The sequence below is a fragment of the Epinephelus lanceolatus genome, chromosome 15 (genome assembly GCF_041903045.1).
Source record: "Epinephelus lanceolatus isolate andai-2023 chromosome 15, ASM4190304v1, whole genome shotgun sequence".
Taxonomy (NCBI): domain Eukaryota; kingdom Metazoa; phylum Chordata; class Actinopteri; order Perciformes; family Serranidae; genus Epinephelus; species Epinephelus lanceolatus.
The window spans coordinates 43896839-43914722 of NC_135748.1; the positions used below are offsets into that span (position 1 = coordinate 43896839).

Here is a 17884-nt window from a genome sequence, read left to right on the forward strand (position 1 = left end):
TAAACTGTGAGCTGTGTGTGTGTTTCAGGCTGACTCTGGGTAAACCTCTGGGCGAGGGCTGCTTCGGTCAGGTGGTGATGGCCGAGGCCATCGGCATCGACAAGGAGAAGCCCAACAAGCCGCTGACTGTTGCTGTGAAAATGCTGAAAGGTTAGTGATTGTTGTTCTCCACCTTGAGCTGTGCTCTGACATGTCCTGAAGGACATCAGCTGAACTGTGTCTGTGTTTGACTCCCGCACACAGAGTCACTTTGTCTGTCTCCGTCCTCTATGTCCTCTCCATCCTCTCCGTCCTCTATGTCCTCTCCATCCTCTCCGTCCTCTATGTCCTCTCCGTCCTCTGCGTCCTCTCCGTCCTCTATGTCCTCTCCATCCTCTCCGTCCTCTATGTCCTCTCCGTCCTCTGCGTCCTCTCCGTCCTCTATGTCCTCTCCATCCTCTCCGTCCTCTCCGTCCTCTCCGTCCTTTATGTCCTCTGCGTTCTCTGCGTTCTCTCTGCCTCAGACTCAGCTCTCTGTGTATCTGTTTCTGTCTCTGGATGTTTACTACGGTTTGTTCTTGCTTCTCTTTTGTTGTCTCAGATGACGCCACCGATAAAGATCTGTCAGACCTGGTGTCAGAGATGGAGATGATGAAGATGATTGGGAAACACAAAAACATCATCAACCTGCTGGGAGCGTGCACGCAGGACGGTGAGGCGGCGCTGCATCACAGCAGAGATGATCGACACGGTAACTAACTGTGTCCTGAGAGTGACCGTGTGCTCTGCTGCTCGCAGGTCCTCTGTACGTCCTGGTGGAATACGCCTCCAAAGGTAACCTGAGGGAGTACCTGCGGGCGCGGCGGCCACCAGGCATGGACTACTCCTTCGACACCTGCAAAATCCCCGACGAGCAGCTCACCTTCAAAGACCTGGTGTCATGTGCCTACCAGGTGGCCCGAGGCATGGAGTACCTCGCCTCGCAGAAGGTCAGCCGCCATGACACTGTCGCTAACGCTGATATGCTAATGTTTCACTGAGCTGAGCCTGTGCCTGTGTGTGTGTGTGTGTGTGTGTGTGTGTGTGTGGAGGAAAAGTCCTCACAGCTTCAACTAATTATTATTATTATCATTATTATTAACCCACCTCGACAATCCTGAAATCAGGCAGTATGTTTTGACACGTCAGACAGTTAAATATCATTTAAGATCATTTCTTTCAGCCTCAGTTTGAACAGAAATCAAATCATATTTTGACCTTTTCAGTTATTTCAAGGTTTATTTTTCAGGTTTATGGACAGAATTAGAATGAGGACTGAGCGCTGTCCTCCGCTCACCTCACAAGTCAGAAGTCTGAGCTGATGTCTGAGTGATGTCACACCTGAGTGATGTCACACCTGAGTCGACCAAGATGTTGTTAGTAAACCAGTTGTAGCCAAGTTAGTTATTGTCAGCAGCACCAGCTGATATCGGGTCCACAGCGCAGACTGTAAATAATATTCTGGATGTGCTGGTGACGTCATTTGAAGCCTTTTGGATTCTGCGTTGCCAAGGCTCATTGAACGCACCATAGGTTCAACATATTCTCACAGAACAGATCGTATGATATCCTACGAATTTTTGCCCTGTGAATGACGTTAGGTCCTTAACATACAGCTACGTAATTAACGTTAAATTATGAAGGTCAGGTTCAGGAACAGAAACATTGCGAGCCTTAAAATGGCTCAGAGTTCACACAGATCTGAACACATGACTCCAGGGGAAAGTCCCATCCAAGCACTCACGACTGTTTCCTTGTTTACTGCCGTCAGCTCATTGGTCACATGATCGCAGCCTTTCACAATATGTGTGATATGTATGAATTTGGGTGCGTTACTTTTTATTGTAAAACATAAAACATTAGTGAGTGCAGCCTGATAGGTTAGCTAACACATAGGATCAGTGTTGTAACTACAGTTAATCAGGTTTTAAATCTTCACCGTGGAGAAATGACGTGTCACACAAGATTCAAACGTGGCCCCTCCCCCGACACTACACACAGAGAGCCACCGCACCACTGTGGGAACCTTACATTAGTTTTAATAGAGAAGCTGATGCGTTAGCAAGCTAACAGGAAACAGACTGACTCTGCACTGCTCTTCATCCCCGTCGCTCCTCTCCTGCAGTGCTCGCCAGTGAAGGAGAAAGTAAACGCCAACCACTGATTCACCTTCGATTTGGAATGAGCTTTGTCCACTCGGCATCTCTCCTCACCGTGTTTAGGTTGTTTTGGTGCTGTGTCTGCAATTTTATTAGTTTCCTCTGGGATCGTGCAGCTACTAACTCACCTGTTACTGTCACTGTGCTGGGTCGACAGGCTTTTGTAGATAGGTACACACTGACAGAGAGAGAGACAGAGATTGTTGCTGTATGAGTCCAAATGTGTTGTTTTTGTTTGTTTGTTTGTTTGCTCAGTGAAATCCTGCACAGTACACCTTTAAGGTTAGCTCATATTGTGGAGTAAGTCTGAAGGATGTGCTGGAGGTGATAAAGTCAGACGATGGTAAATGAAAGCTGTCGGCCTGCAGTGCATCAGTGTACGAGTGTGTGTGTGTGTGTGTGCAGTTTGTTGTGTCTGATCCATTGTTCCTGTCCCCTCAGTGTATCCACAGAGACCTGGCAGCCAGAAACGTCCTTGTGACAGAGGACAACGTTATGAAGATCGCCGACTTCGGTCTCGCCAGAGACGTGCACAATATAGACTACTACAAAAAGACCACCAACGTGAGTCTCGCTCTGTGAACACAGTATTGACTCGTTGTGTCAGAGCAGGGACGATATCCTTCACTTGAGACGCTCTGTGAGAGAATAACCTGAACAGATTCCACAGCAGTGTTTAGATGAGTTCGACCTTCCAGGAGATTTTTACACTCCAGAGAAAGAAAAGAAACAAACATGTATTTTCTGTGATCTCTAGAGCACAAACTTCTTGTGTTTATTTGAGTTTCTGAGCAGGTGAAGCTTCAGAGTCAGTTTATTCAGAATCAGTCGTAAACACTTTGCACCTGCTGAACTGAAGTGTCTTATGATGAGACAGGTCAGCTGCAGGTGAAGGACTCGGACAGCGATGGCGAGACGAGGCCGACTGTCTGCTGTGTACAGAGAAGTTCTGCTGACTGAAGCCGTGTGTTGTTCCTGTCTGTTGTTGCAGGGTCGTCTGCCTGTGAAATGGATGGCTCCGGAGGCTCTGTTCGACCGGGTCTACACGCACCAGAGCGATGTGTGAGTTTGCACAAACGCACCGTCGCATGCCAGCTGCCCGCTCATGTGGAGCCGCCGTTCACCGGAGGAATCCGGGTGTTGAAATATCGTGACTGAGCGTGTTAGCATCAAACGCTGAGTTTGTGCGTGTGAATATGGAATGGTAGCGTTCCCTTAGCGCTCGCTGTCATCTGCACTCACTCTGTAATCCTGAGCTTCTTGTGTATCGGCGGCGCCACATTCCTCGCCGCGTTTGTTCTTTAATCTCCCAACGCGACATCACAGAGACAGAAACACAACGAGCCTCCACCACTCACTGCTGTTTTCTGAGCGTAGATCCAAGAACAGACGGAGATAAGAGGGTTTATCAGGTGCTATGAATCCAATCTGCCCCAGAACAGATGGCGATAAAAGGGTCAGTGGATTTAACGCCAGGTGTTCCCTCGGGTGGGGGGGGGGGGGGCATACACAACATGTCCGCCGCAGACACACTCACCTTTAAAGCCTCTGATGGCTCCCATCAGGAGCAGAGAGGGGAGTTGAGGAGAGGAGGTCACAAAGTCAATCTGTGTTTCGGTAGCTGAGCCCCCCCAAACAGCTCCTGGTCCCCCGCCACCCGTCACAGCCAGACGCTGTGTCCCCAGCACAGCCGTCCAAGCCAAACACGGGCCCCTGTCAACACTGGCTCGCCGTGTGATTACACCAGGCTGGGAACAAGCCGAGAGGAGAATCAGCCGGCTCTGTTATTTCAGCAGGTCTGGATTACAGAGCCGATCCTCCCGCCAAACCTCCTCCTCCTCCTCCCTTCATACAGTAGTCGCTCCGCAGCCAGTTTACTCTCACGCGCCCTGGGGGACTGTGACCTCTGACCTGTGATGGTTTTCACTGAAACACATTACGCTGAAACAGACGGGGGACAATTAAAACACTACTCTGTCACACAGTCAAACAAGAAGCAGAGAGCCAGAGCCGGAGAGGACGACGTCACGTCAGGGAAGTTGTGCAGCAACAGCAGCAGCTCACACGGCAAAACTGGCATCACAGCTCCTGCAGCTCTCCAAAGGCAGAGCTGGCTGAGACGACGCGCAGGGAGCCATTTGTGTTGGACTGTTACTGAGCTGCTGCTGCTGCTGCTGCTGCTGCTGCTGCTGCTGCTGCTGCTGCTGCTGCACACGGTGTTCAGGCAGACAAACAATAATCTGCACCATCACGTCCTGACTCCAAGTCTCAACCTGTGAATTCAGACCTGAGGTCAGTAGAGGGCAGATGAATCCTTTAACTCTCCAAAGTGGCATCCAAATATTTTCCCTCTGCACAAATGTTCCACAGCGTCCAGACAAACCCTCTAAATCAGCTCTGTGCAGATTATTAGGATGAAGATCTGTGCTTGGTGTGAGAAGGATTTGGACTGTCAGCTCGTGTTGCTGCAGGAGTCAGTGATAGTGTTTATTAACTGATTTCCTCCTCAGCAGACTGATACAGAAAGTTAAACCTGCTAAAATGGAGACAGACTCCTTTCTCACAGCCAGTAGAGCAGAGCTGTCATGTGTGACGTCATAGACAGGTCGGTGAACAGGTAAACAGCATAGAGGAGCATGGAGGCACAACAACCACAACTTAACTGTGGTTACTTCCTTTAATATCTCTTACTGACTCAGTCTTTCAAACTCGGATCAATGTTTCAGCTGCTGGGCATTGAAGGACGGGTTTTTTCTGGAAACAGCCGACTGAAGGGGCTAAAATTTCGTGTTGACATGGGCGTTGTGTTTTCGTCACTGCCATTAGGAGCCGGAGCGATAAATACTGATAAATACTGCCATAGAGTCTTGTGACCCTGGTGTGAAGGCGGATTAAAGCATTAAAGGTTTATGGGAAATTTTAATGATATGTCAAAAAATAAATTATAAAATAGCTGAAAAAATGGTAATAAAATGTCAAAAAAAGTTCATAAAAATTCCAAAAAATATTACTTGAATGTTGCAAAAAAATTCATTCAATTTCTGCAAAATGTCGATAAAATTAAGGAAAATATTCTAAAATGTCGAAAAGAACATTGATCTAACAGTAAGATACACATACATACAGAACAAACGGCCCCTGACCCTGTCCTGACCCCAGAGACCTGATTAGTTCCCGTCTGTGACACAGCAGTGATGATGAGTTAGTCTGAGTTGTTTCAGTTTTACATCTGAATACTGACGTCTCTCTTTCACCTCAGCCTCCTCTCTTTTCGTCTCTCTGTGTGTGATTGGACGGAGGCTCACTGTGTTTCACCCTCCAGACCGCAGTGTGGATAATTAGATTAAACCCCGCTGAGCACCCGCGGAGGAGGAGGAGTCTGATTCTGATTCACTGGACCAACAATAGTACAGTGGCTTAATAAACGTCATTATCTGATTACCGTCCCTCATTTTTAGCCATTTAGGAATAATGCAGACGCTGAGCTGCAGACGACAGACAAAGAGAGGACGGCTCGGGTTAGAGGTGCAGCAGAGCCGGCAGCAGCAGCTGGACTCAAACTGCAGATACACTATGATATGTTTTTATATTCAGGTTGTGTTCAGAGCTCGCAGGCCGTTTGGAAACTGTTGGATGTGTCAGAAGAGTTCCCTCTACGCTTAAAACAGTGTAAAGATGAGTCAATGTTTCTGATCAGATCTAAACTTTTTTTTTTTTTTACATCGAAATATAAAAGTGTTGCTTTATGAAAAGTTTCACACCAGAGACATAGTTTCATATTCCTGCAGCTCGTACAGACCTCACAGTTTCAGACAATGATGACAGTGATGATTTTATGAAACTGATGAAACATAAGCAGAAACAAAAGTGTCCATGTGCTGCTGATGTTCTTTGAACTTGTTTCATTTGTCTTCAGTCGGTTTCCTGTTGAAAATGTTTATTATGTATTCAGAGCTGTTTCCTGTCACATCTGTGCGATCGGCCCATAAAGGATGAAGAAGCGTCAGAGCTCCACACACATCAATGAGCCGCTGGGCGACATGTTCCTTTATTCTGGACACACACACACACACACACACACACACACACACACACACCGTCCTGCTGTCAGAAATACTCACTACAGCATCACATGTGTATCAATCCACGGCTGAAAATAGTCCCAACCAATGCACGGTTTATTCTTCATTCAGTAATGTTTGTTATAAACTACAGAGTCCAGCTGTTTTAGGAAATCAGTGCTACATGTTTGAACCTGTATTTGTGACCCATTCTTATGCCAGCGACGCCACGGCCGAATGTCCATCCTTCCATCCCACACTTGTGAACGCGATATCTAAAGAATGCCTCAAGGCCTCTTTAAATTTGGCTCAAATGTTCACTTGGACTCAACAATGAGCTGATTTGCTTTGTGGTGACGTCGTCAGTATGAACCAATGAGAAACAGACCGACAGCACCAGTTAAAGTATCTTGCTTCAGCTCAGCTCTGTATCTGTTAACAAAGAAAAACCCATCCTCCGTTTCTTTCTGATGACTTTGGGTCTCGACTCGTCTCATCTGCGGCTCGAGGCTGCAGCTGTTTATGTTTACAGGTATCGACTGACTGTCCTGAACAATAAGAATGTCAAACTGATTCTTAAATGGAGAGCAGTAGACGTGATTGAAGATCAATATTTGTTCGAGCAGATTCATCAGTTTATCTGAGGAACACAAGCGTCTGTAAACGCTTCAGGCGGTGAGCACCGTGTGACCTCTACTCTGTCCTGTGTGTGTGTTCAGGTGGTCCTACGGCGTGTTGCTGTGGGAGATCTTCACCCTGGGAGGCTCGCCGTACCCGGGGATCCCTGTAGAGGAACTCTTTAAGCTGCTGAAGGAGGGACATCGGATGGACAAACCTGCCAACTGCACCCATGAGCTGTACGTGTCTTTATGGATCAGAGTATCTGGGGCTTTGCTTTTGTCTTTGGATAACTGTCCTTGTGTTTTGACTTTGTCTTTTTAAATAATATTTTCAAATGCACGAACAGACACCCGACACATTTTTGGAGCTGCGCCTGCACTTTAATCTGAGCACCTTTGGATAAAAACAAATCTTTGCAAAAAAAAAGATCAGATAGAAGATTTAAAAGACTCTAGCTGAGCCATACATCATATTTCTTTGATTGCTGTAGATCATCCTGCAGGTTCAGCAGCTCGTTTAGGTTTCTCTCCTCGTCTCAGAGTTCCTCCGTGTGATGAACTGTGTCTTCTTGCAGCTGGAAACACAACAAATGAAAGTAAAAACTGAGAGTGAGGAGCCTTTACTTTGCTTTAGGCTTAATTACAGCGTGTGAGCATCCAGCTGCAGATGAAGCAGAGCAGCAGGGATCAGAGGGAACACTGTGAGATCTGAGGAGAGGACGTGTTGTAGCTTTAGGTTTCACTGTAACAGACAGAAACTGAACTGTAGCTGTGGCTGTTTCAGGTACATGATCATGAGGGAGTGCTGGCACGCCGTGCCGTCACAGAGGCCGACCTTCAGACAGCTGGTAGAAGATCACGACCGGGTTTTATCGATGACCTCCACTGATGTAAGTCTGTCTGCACAGCTGCTGCTCACTCACACTGACAAACACCAGGAAGCTTCACCTTGGACCACTGCTACTCTTCATTTAGTGACTGCCACCCTCCAGCTCACAGTCAGATGTGACGGCTGCAGCTACACACCTTTTGTTTTTTTTTTTACATGTATTCAACACATAAGAAGAGAATAACTGATGCAGGATCAGAGTCTGGAGAATGTATCATTCATCTCACTGTCTTTCTTTGAAATGTTGAGCTGTTTGCATGATTTAAATTTAACAGACAAAATGTTGACATCATGCGTTTCTGCAGACCATGGATACGTTACATTTGTACGTTGTTATGTAGAGATACGTTTAAACTTTATGTTTCAACAACGTTGTTAACGTGCAGTTAAAAACCACTTGCTTTGGTCGGGACAAGATGATGTTTGGGCTACAAGTACCTGCTTCAGGTGGCACAGATAACAGTGATGGGTCCTTACAAACCCACATTTTGAAGCTGAAACAGGACATGCGGCGACAGGTCCCTAAAAAACACTCATGTTTGGAGGCTGAGCAGCAACAGGAAACACAGCGACAATGTCCCGTGAAGCCACACATGTTGTGGGGCTAAAGGTCGAAGGAAACAGTGGCGAGCAGCTAAATAACGACAGATTGAGTTGTGTTTTGGTCTCAAACTGTGTCTGCAGCTCTGCAGCTGTTTCTCCTCGCTGTCACGCCATCCACTGTCCCCTCCGCACGTTCTCACTGAGACTTTGTCACATATCCACTTTTTTTTTTTTTTTTTTTTTTTTCCAAATCCACATATGACGTGCACAACGTTCCCGCCCATACACCCGTGTCCAACTAATCTTGTGGATTGTGAGCCCACTGATTGGCACGCACAGCTGTCAATCAGGACATCAAACCCCCTTTTTATAGCATCAAAGCATCGCTCTGACACCGACGGGTGCTGTTGAACAACAGCTGCAACCGACCGTGCATCAGTCCGTAGTGAAATGACGGCTTTTTTCATCGGTGCCTGATGTTGGAAGTCACTGACCACGTGCCGGTATTCAGCGACTCTTGAGTGAGACCATGTTCCCCCTCCAGCTCCTGATGACAGTCAGCTCAGATACTACCTCACTTTAGAAATGCACATATGACACATGTGAAACATGCAGATGTAACACACTTGTAATTTGCAGGAACATACAATGTCAACATTTATTTTTGGTGACTGTTGTTTTATCACCGTCATGTAAACCACAAAAACAACTCTGACGATGTCAAATAAACTTTGTGAGGAAGAAACATGTAAACAAAAATCATGTTGAACTAAAATATCCGAGTGATAATAAATTATTATTCTTCATGTGAGCACGGAGAGGATTTGACTGTGACACCATGGTGTAACCTTTGACCTCTCCTCTGACAGGAGTACCTGGACCTGGCGGTGCCCTTCGAGCAGTACTCGCCCACCTGTCAGGACTCCAACAGCACCTGCTCGTCAGGAGACGACTCGGTGTTCGCCCACGACCCGCTGCCTGACGAGCCCTGTCTTCCCAAACAGCTCCCCAGTAACGGGGTGATAAGGACATAAAACCTGAGCTGGGGGGGCGGTCGGACTTTCACCTCTCTCACAGTTTGACAAACACCTCTCAGTGACTCCTCAAGATATGGAAATGAAAACTCAGCATGCAATACTTCCACAGTGCTTCAGCGCTTCGATTCGTCTTAAACTCTTTGACTGAGTTTTCCTCCTCTTCCTCCTCCTCCTCCTCCTCCTCCTCCTCCCCAACAGACTCTTGGAACATTGAAGGATTATTTTTTGCCGTTGAACCATGTTTGTGTTCCTCTTTTCAGAAATGAAATTATATTTTTGTACTCGGGCCAGTTTTTGTTACGGACAATCTGTGGGGTGAAACCATTCCGTGCCTACTGGGATGAAAAAAAAAACTCCTGAGACTGAAACACGTGGACAAACAAGAAGTACGAGGAGGGAATGAAGGGCATTGGTCAGTGACTCATTGGCGATCCAGTAGGCGGGGACCTCAGAATTTAACCCTCTCGTCTGCACGGAGCCCCGAGGTCGCCGGAAAGGTTTGCGATCTCAAGGAGAATCCGTCGACAAGAAACCAGCAAAGCCAGAATCAACTCGATGATGGGACTCGTTCTTCCGAAGACACTCGATAACTTTTCCTTGACAGGAGACGACAGAAAGGACGACAGCATTTAATGTTTTCTCATGAAGTTGTACGCCATCGTCCCGTTTTAGCATCCTGAAAAAACACCTTTGTGATAATCATGGAAAAAATTCCTCAGCTGACGTGAGGCGACGTGTCAGGGCCATTCAGTAATTAGTACAATAAGGTTTGTTTTTTTAATGTATCTAGAAAATGATTTATTGTAAATATATAAATGCAAATATGTATGATATCGCTGTCCACAGCCATGTACGTAAAGACAAAACTACATTTTTAAAGTATTGTTTTAGGATGGAAGCATTGCAGTCTAGAAGACACTGTCATGGAAGTGTAAAACATGTAATCATTTAAAGTGAAAAGGTTTATTTGAATAATTAACGTGTATATTTGTAAAGATATTTATAGACTTAACGTGGTTCTTAAGTTGAAAGGTTTAGTTTAGGATTTTAGTACTGTACGCAAAGATTTTTATTTCCTTTTTTTTTGTAACTTATTTTACAACAGAACTGCGGCGTTATTTTTCAGACTCCTCTGGTTTTTGATCCATCTTTTTGTTTTGTTTACAGTTTTTAAAAGAATAAGAATGTATGACAGACGGGAAGATGAATATAAGAGCGAGTGTGATTCGACCTCCAGAGGAGGATTCGGGAACTGAAGGCTCCCGCTGAAGGGACGCTGACGTTTCCGACGAGTTTAAATTCTGGTTTGAAAAGTTGACGTTTGCGATATCGAAGCAACGATTGACTCTTGCTGGGCAAGAAAAAGCAGCGCCTGGAGGTTTGTACGGAGACGCCGGAGAGTACGACTGAAGTACTTTACGACGTTTTCAATATCAACAACAACGAGCTGTGAATCATCAGGAGCCTTCAGAGAAAAATCTTCCTATTGATTCGATCTCACTGTTCAGGGATAAACTACATCTCCCATAATTCTTTCTTTAAATCGTGGCATTCAAAAAAATGTGAAAGCTCGTGAGAGAACAAGTGTCGGCTAAAAAGTCTCAACAGCGAACAAAAAAGAAAAGTCAGTTTTACATTGCTGACCCCAAACTCACCCTGTGTTCAGCTGCACTGCATTCTGGGGCTTTGAGTCCCAGGCTGCTCTCATGCACTGTTTGTGTGTATAGAGTAATGCACCACAATTTATATATAACCCACGTGATCGAAGGCTGTGATCATGTGACCAGCGCGCTGACGGAAGTAAAAAGTGAAGTACTAAAAAGAGCGACAGTCAGGAGGAAGATGGGGTCGTGGACTTTCCCGTAGAAACAGGTGTTTGTGTCGCGACTAGAACCAGGTGAACTTTGAGTTATTTCAGTGAACGTTGTCACCATGTTTGTTTTTCTGAACCTAGCCTACGTAACTTAACGTTAAGTATGTAACACAAAGATTCCAAAACCACGTTTCTGTTCCAAAACTTATCCTACGTGATTTAACGATAAGTACAAAACTACTTTTCCTAAATCTAATTTGCGTAACTTTACAATAGGTACGAAACTTTACGTTACGTAACTTTACGTTAAGTGCATAACATGGCAACACCCAAACATGTTATGTATCTAAAGTGACCACATTTTATTTCCTAAACTTAACCCACATAACTTAAGGTTAAGTATGTAACTTTACTGCAAGTACGAAATGTAAAGACTCCCAAACTGTGTTTCTTCTCCTAAACCAAACCTGAGTAACTTTATGATAAGTACAAAACTCTACATCAAGTAACTTTACGTTAAGTACATAACGTGACGACACTCAACCACATTTCTTTTCCTAATCTTAACCAACGTAACTTCACGTTAAGTATGTAACATTACGTTAAATAACTTTACGTTAATTACATAACGTGACAACACTCAACCACATTTCTTTTCCTAAACCTAACTGGTAGGCAAATTTGCGAATCCTAGGATAGCGAAAGAATGGCCGACTTTACTCCACCTCTACTCTGTCTTTGATTAGCTCACGCTAACCCTTAACCAATCCAACCAATGAAGGCAATGAGTACTAGCTAATCAGAGGGAGCGTAGGGAGGGTCGGCCTTTAGGATCCTATTCGCAAATTTGCAGCTGGTACGGGCGCTAGTGAAGTTGGTGCTGTTTCATTAGATACAAACCTTTGTATGAGAAAATACTGTGAGTCCGGTAAAGGTGCAGAAACTGTTCTCTGTTCCTGTTTTACAGTCACGTGTGATCGTTGAACGTCAGCGGCTTCGGTCTGAAACAAGGTCTCAGTCCTTGATTCTGAGCCTTGAAACTAAAATGTGACATTTATGGTTCATAAACAGAATAAATCAAACAAAGACAAAAGGAGACTCAGAGGGTTTGTTTGAAGAGTGTTAGAATATTTAGGAGGATTTATTTCTGAAGGTCGCTCTGAAGGCTTCACACTCTTGTAACAGAAAGGTCACAGGGTCGATGCTAACAAGCTGCGTGCGGATGTCAAAGTGCCCTTGAGCAAGACACTCAGCATCTGTGTGCACACTCACACAGAGAGACATCAGCTTGAAGGCAGAAATGTAAAGCTGTTAATAAGAAAAAGAAAAAGCTGCCCAGACTTTTGAGACTTTATCGCTGCTCTATAGTATTAATACTGAAATGAAGGCGTGCTGTGCGACTCACAGGTCGCACGGCCAAACAGAAATATAAACCGTATTTGTGTCGGCCTGTTAAAGGAGACTCTGACGACTGTGCAGGATCCTTCGCTCCGTCTGTGGGAGCAAATAAAAAGTGCCAAATTAGTCTTAAAGTCGATTTCAGCGAGTTCTGTGAACCAAATGCTGCACTGTGGAATGTAGGCGGGCGGAGGTCACGTGTGCAGCGAAGGATCATGGGATTGCCAAATGGATATTTCCCCTGTTTTTTATGCAGTCGTCTCCAGCTGACCCCAAGAAGCGAGCGGGTTGAAAATGTTTACAGAGTCTGTTTTTAGCAAAGTCACAAAGGGAAAGGGACGTTCAAGAGAACTGAAGGTTCAGACACAACATTCACTCGCTGCTAAATGTTAACAGTGGGAACACTTTGCTACGGAGTTTACTGTCAGTACTTAAACACATCGCCCCCAAATATTTAAAGTACTTAAAGGAGTGAGAACCTGTATTTAACTGTTTTGCTACACTGGGAGATTTTGATGTAAATGATGTTTAGTGGTTGGTTTGTGCACAGACACGAGGCCTCTGTGAAGTGAACGCTTTCACCCAGTCGATGTTTAAAGTTTGGGCCCAGATCTATGAAGTGCCTGAAAACATTCAGCCAACAAACAGCAGATTGATTCATTCTTATCACGTTTGAATGTATAATTGCAAAAATAATAACTGAATAAAGAAGCAGTTCTCACAGAAGCAGGCGATGGAAGTATTAGCCTTTTGTTTTTAATCTGGAGCGAACGCCATGAGAAGGCACTTGTGTGTAAAGGTCGGACGGATCTGATGAAACGCTGTTTGTTTTATTTATTCTTCCATGCTGGGTAAAAGCTTTCCCTATGGCGAGAGTATTTTTATTCAAAGCTATCTGCTTTTCACTGTTGTTTCTCATTAAAGAGCCAGAAGATGATGAAGATGATGATGATGTAGAGTAGTCATTTTACTGACGCCCCCCATCAGGCTTTGCTCCTGGCTTCGTTTATCCTGTATTTTATTTTTATCACACGCCCCCGGCCTTTTCTCTCTGCGTCCCTGTCGAGCTCCGTCTCTCTGTTTAAAGACCATGTGTTGTTTTGAACATGTGTGATGTCGATGGCGTTCCTGCGTCTGTCACGTGAAGCAGGAGATCCATCACAGGAGGAAAAATGGCAGCCAGTAACTGAACCTATCGACTTCCCTTCAGGCCTTTTGTTCCATTTTGGAGCTAATGAAGCTTCACATTAAGTATTCGACCGATCTGTCACTTCGCTGATACGTTTCGTTGCTGTTGCATGAAAAACATGTTTCTCCAAAATGTCCATTTTTCACCAGCTCAGAAAAAACAGCCCTGTTTCAGCTCTCTGACCTGCAGCGTTAGAAAACCCACATTCTCCAAAGTGTTTCATTTAAAGTAGTCTGCATTTCCTCACACAGAGATTTTCAGCTCAGGAGACCTATAAACATACATTAAATACACTTAAATACACTTAAATACACTCAGCAATCACGGCAACAGGCGTCCATAGGGACTATTCTTAATTCATCAGAGGCTTTTTTTATTTTGACCCTCCCTGAGTGACTGGAGGTAAATCCATGACCATAAGTGAGTTATTAGATTTTTGACGTTTGAAAGTTAAAAGTTGAAAAAGTCTCAGTTTTTCACTCTCGTCGTACAAACGGTTTATTTTTGGCCAAATTTTAAATGAGATGTAAAATAAAGTGATTTTGATGAAATATTTAAGCTCAGATGTGATTTTTTTTTCTGGTGTCACAAGTTCAAGGCCGTCAGAAATTTAAAAATCCAAAGATAAGTCCTGTTTGGTTCTTCTGAAGTCATTTTGGCCATTTTTACAGAAAATGTATTTTCTTTAAAAATAGCTTTTTTTTGTTAAATGGAAAAAAATCTTTTTAGAATAATTGCTCTTTAAAAATCACTTTTGAAGTTTTTTTAAAAATTGAAAAAAAAAATTAATTGCTGTTAAGAAATCGCTTTTTAAAAATCAGAAAAAAAGTTATCTGACATGCCTTTATATATTGATTATATATTATCTGTCCCTATAAGAAATTAAACTGAAGTTTGTTTTCCCAAAGGAGGCTAAAAACAACCCAAAGAGCACCTGAGCAGACGCCATCTCTTTATTCATTAACGCCATGTGCTCACAGTTTCAGGTGCACTGAGCATGTGTCTCACCCTCATAGCTCCCATCAGGTCGGTCTGGAGTTTCATTAAAACAGTCTAAATTCAGCTCCAGGTTTTTTCATCATGACAGGAAATCAATCAGCTTTGAACACAGCGTCGGCCCTCAGATGTCACATGTTTAAAACAACACATGGTTTTCAGAGTTTTCTTTGGTATTGACTGAGAGACGAGGTCGCTGTCAGCAGGGAGGGACTCTTACTGTATGTACAGCCACACGTGGGCCTTTAACTTCCTGTCGTCTCCGCTCTGACGGACTTATTTATTCTCTCAAATAAAAGAGGATCAGATTGAAGGTGAAGCTGGGAGGAGACGCACACACTCGTCCCTCCACTCAGATCCAAACTACACAATTTATTTCCACACAGCGCTCGTCTGGTTTCTTTAGCCCTGCAGCTCTAACCCGACATGTTAGTCCACATTAATTTATAGTTTGAGATCTGCTTTGTGTTGCTGATGTACATGAGTAGAGTTTATGTAGCTGTGTGAGCTGTTTTATAAGAATCTTAGAGAGGAAATGATTTTCATATTCACTTCATTTCATTTTGCATTCCACGTCAGGTTTTCTTTCTTTTTAAACCGTATGGAGACAAAATCATGTTTGTCCTCTGATTTATTTTCCCAGTCCCATAATTTATTTTCCTCCCTCTGTATTCATGTCTCTAACATAGACAGGTGGAACTAACATTTGGCATTATGTGATTGTTTTTATTTGTAATTCAATGCTTGTTTGTTGCGCTGATGTTCCTGTTCTGATCACGATGAATCGTCTGTAACATTCCACCACATCGTCCCCTCGGGGCCAACAGCTCCCAGCGGGGGAAAGAACTAGATCACAACTCTCTCTGTGCCTGACGAACTATGCTGTCAAAAAGGTTTTCAATAAACATGTTATAATGGCGTGTGCTGTGTCGGCTGTCTGTCACTGAGAGAAACAAACACACTTTATGATTCACCACCAACAAATCACAAGTTTGAAAGTTTATGTGAATGAAATGGACCCAAAATACACACGACGGAGAGTTTGTTTTGTCTGAAGTCTTTGTGTCGACACAGTCGAGGATATCGAGGCCTGTTTTCCTTCCACACAAACTGACTGTGGCTGAAACTGAGAACAAACAAGCTCTGGACACAAAGAAACACTGCGGTTGACGTGGTGACAGGACCCAGAGTACAGCACAGATACTCAGCTGGCTTTGTCTGCACAGGTCAGGTGTGAGCAGGAGACTATATATCCTCTGAGATTTTGGTTTTATCCTGATGATGCAGAAATTGTGTTTCTTCCCAGGTATTAACCCACTCAGTCATTTTATCCACATTAGTAATGATTATTGATCTGAATCTGCGCGCTCAGTGTCTCTGCACCATCACTGCAGCTGAGCATGACTGTGATGGAGTATAGTGGCATCTCCTGCCATTCTTAATATGAGAGACATTAAAAACATCTGCAACCAAGATTACTGAATTCCCTAATGTTAGCATGTTGCTATATGTAGCAGTGTTATTGTTGCTGGGGAATGACTGTAACAAAGTTAATGACACTTTCTACTGTTAGAAATGAACAATAAAAGTTTATAGACCAAAACCTTCACGACCAAACATGTTCCAGCAGGAATATGATCTGAAATCTGGGAGCAATTAACAACATCTGCAACTAAGATGACGTGTTTTCCTCATGTTAGCATGTGGCTACATGTAGCAGTGTACTTTCAGCTGGAGAATGACTGTAACGAAGTATGGCTGCACTCTCTAATATTAAAAATCACCAGTAAAAGCTTCTAAGCACAACTGGACACGTTCCAACAGGAATATGATCCAAAATCAAGGAAAAACGACATCTGCAACTAAGATGACGTGTTTTCCTCATGTTAGCATGTGGCTACATGTAGCAGTGTACTTTCAGCTGGAGAATGACTGTAAGGAAGTACAGCAGCATTTTGTACTGTAATAAAATGACCAGTAAAAGCTTCCAAACCAAAAGCTGAAATGAGGTAGAACCAAGATCATGTTTCCCCGACGTTAGCATGTAGCTACATGTACATTGACAAAGTGAATTTATATTCACAACATAAAAGCTGTGATCACATAAAGGACGCAGTCAGTGAACAAACTCTAACTCAAAGCAGTGTTCTCCTTTAAACTGCAGCAGGAAGTGCAGGCGGCCCCCACTTCCTGTTGATTCTGTCACACAGTGAACAAATTAGCCTCTCATAGCATCTTAACTGCTCTTTAATCACACAAAGTCTTTGCCCCTCTGTCTTTGTCTGCTGAGTACAGTTCCACGCCCTCCCTCGCCGCCTCGCTGGCTGCAGCTCAGTAAACGGCTGGTGGGAGGGGGGGCGATGATGAGGGGTATTTGGGGGGCTGCTGAAGCTGCTGGGCCTGGGTGGGAGGGCAGAGCTGGACAGTGACAGAGGGAGAGAAGGGGTCTATGTATTGAGGCTTTTGGCCCGGGGCCCGTCTCAAGTGCGTCCTGAGGGGAACATCCTGCCCCTCGTTGGAACTTCCTCGGCCGGCTGAAGTGGCCCATTCACGGAGGTCTTGTGAGGGGGGCTTGTTTTCACTGCTAAATGGATGTTTCTGTTTCAGAGGTGTTTGCGCTGGTGGACGCTTTCCATTCCTCCCTCCTCCTCCTCCTCCTCCTCTCCCACCACTCTTCCTCCTCTCTGCTAACCATTGGCTGTCGGTCATCAGGCCCGCTCTCCCTCTTTAGACCGCTGTGCGACCTTTAAACCGCCTCTCACCCGGCCCAGCAGAGGAAGAGGAGGAGAAGCAGGAGGAGGAAGAGGAGGTGTGGCTCTACAGCTGCTGCAAGGTGATGGGTTACTGATACATTAGTTTGAGGATATTTTCCTGTTGGTGTGTTTACAACAAGTGAAGATGACAAACAGAGAATTCACTCTGTAAAGATTTATTGGTTAAAACTCTTCACAGCAGAGGAAACGTGCTGAAGCTAATTAATCTCTTCATCTGCTCACTGATGGCAGCAGCTCAAGATTTTTACAATCACTGAAAACAAATTAAATTTAGACTTAAAGCAAACTGAGCGTTCTCCTGAATCTGACTTTGTGCCCTTAAACACAACTCCAGTTAGACTGTGTTTGGTTCGGTCAGAGGGTCGTCACTCTATAACACGACTCTAC

General features: G+C 44.5%; 1 protein-coding gene across 9 annotated transcripts in view; it reads left to right on the forward strand.

Moving 5' to 3' along the window:
* The window catches only part of fgfr3 (fibroblast growth factor receptor 3), a 102522-nt gene extending 86877 nt beyond the window's left edge, over window positions 1-15645 (forward strand). For all 9 annotated transcript variants that reach the window (XM_078175384.1, XM_078175385.1, XM_033643085.2 and 6 more), the window contains exons 11-18: window positions 29-150; window positions 581-691; window positions 778-968; window positions 2619-2741; window positions 3169-3239; window positions 6958-7095; window positions 7643-7748; window positions 9160-15645. In XM_078175384.1, coding sequence (XP_078031510.1) covers window positions 29-150; window positions 581-691; window positions 778-968; window positions 2619-2741; window positions 3169-3239; window positions 6958-7095; window positions 7643-7748; window positions 9160-9324 — 1027 coding nt within the window. In that variant the 3' untranslated portion in view covers window positions 9325-15645. The remainder of the gene's footprint in view (window positions 1-28; window positions 151-580; window positions 692-777; window positions 969-2618; window positions 2742-3168; window positions 3240-6957; window positions 7096-7642; window positions 7749-9159) is intronic.
* Window positions 15646-17884: the final 2239 nt, after the last annotated feature.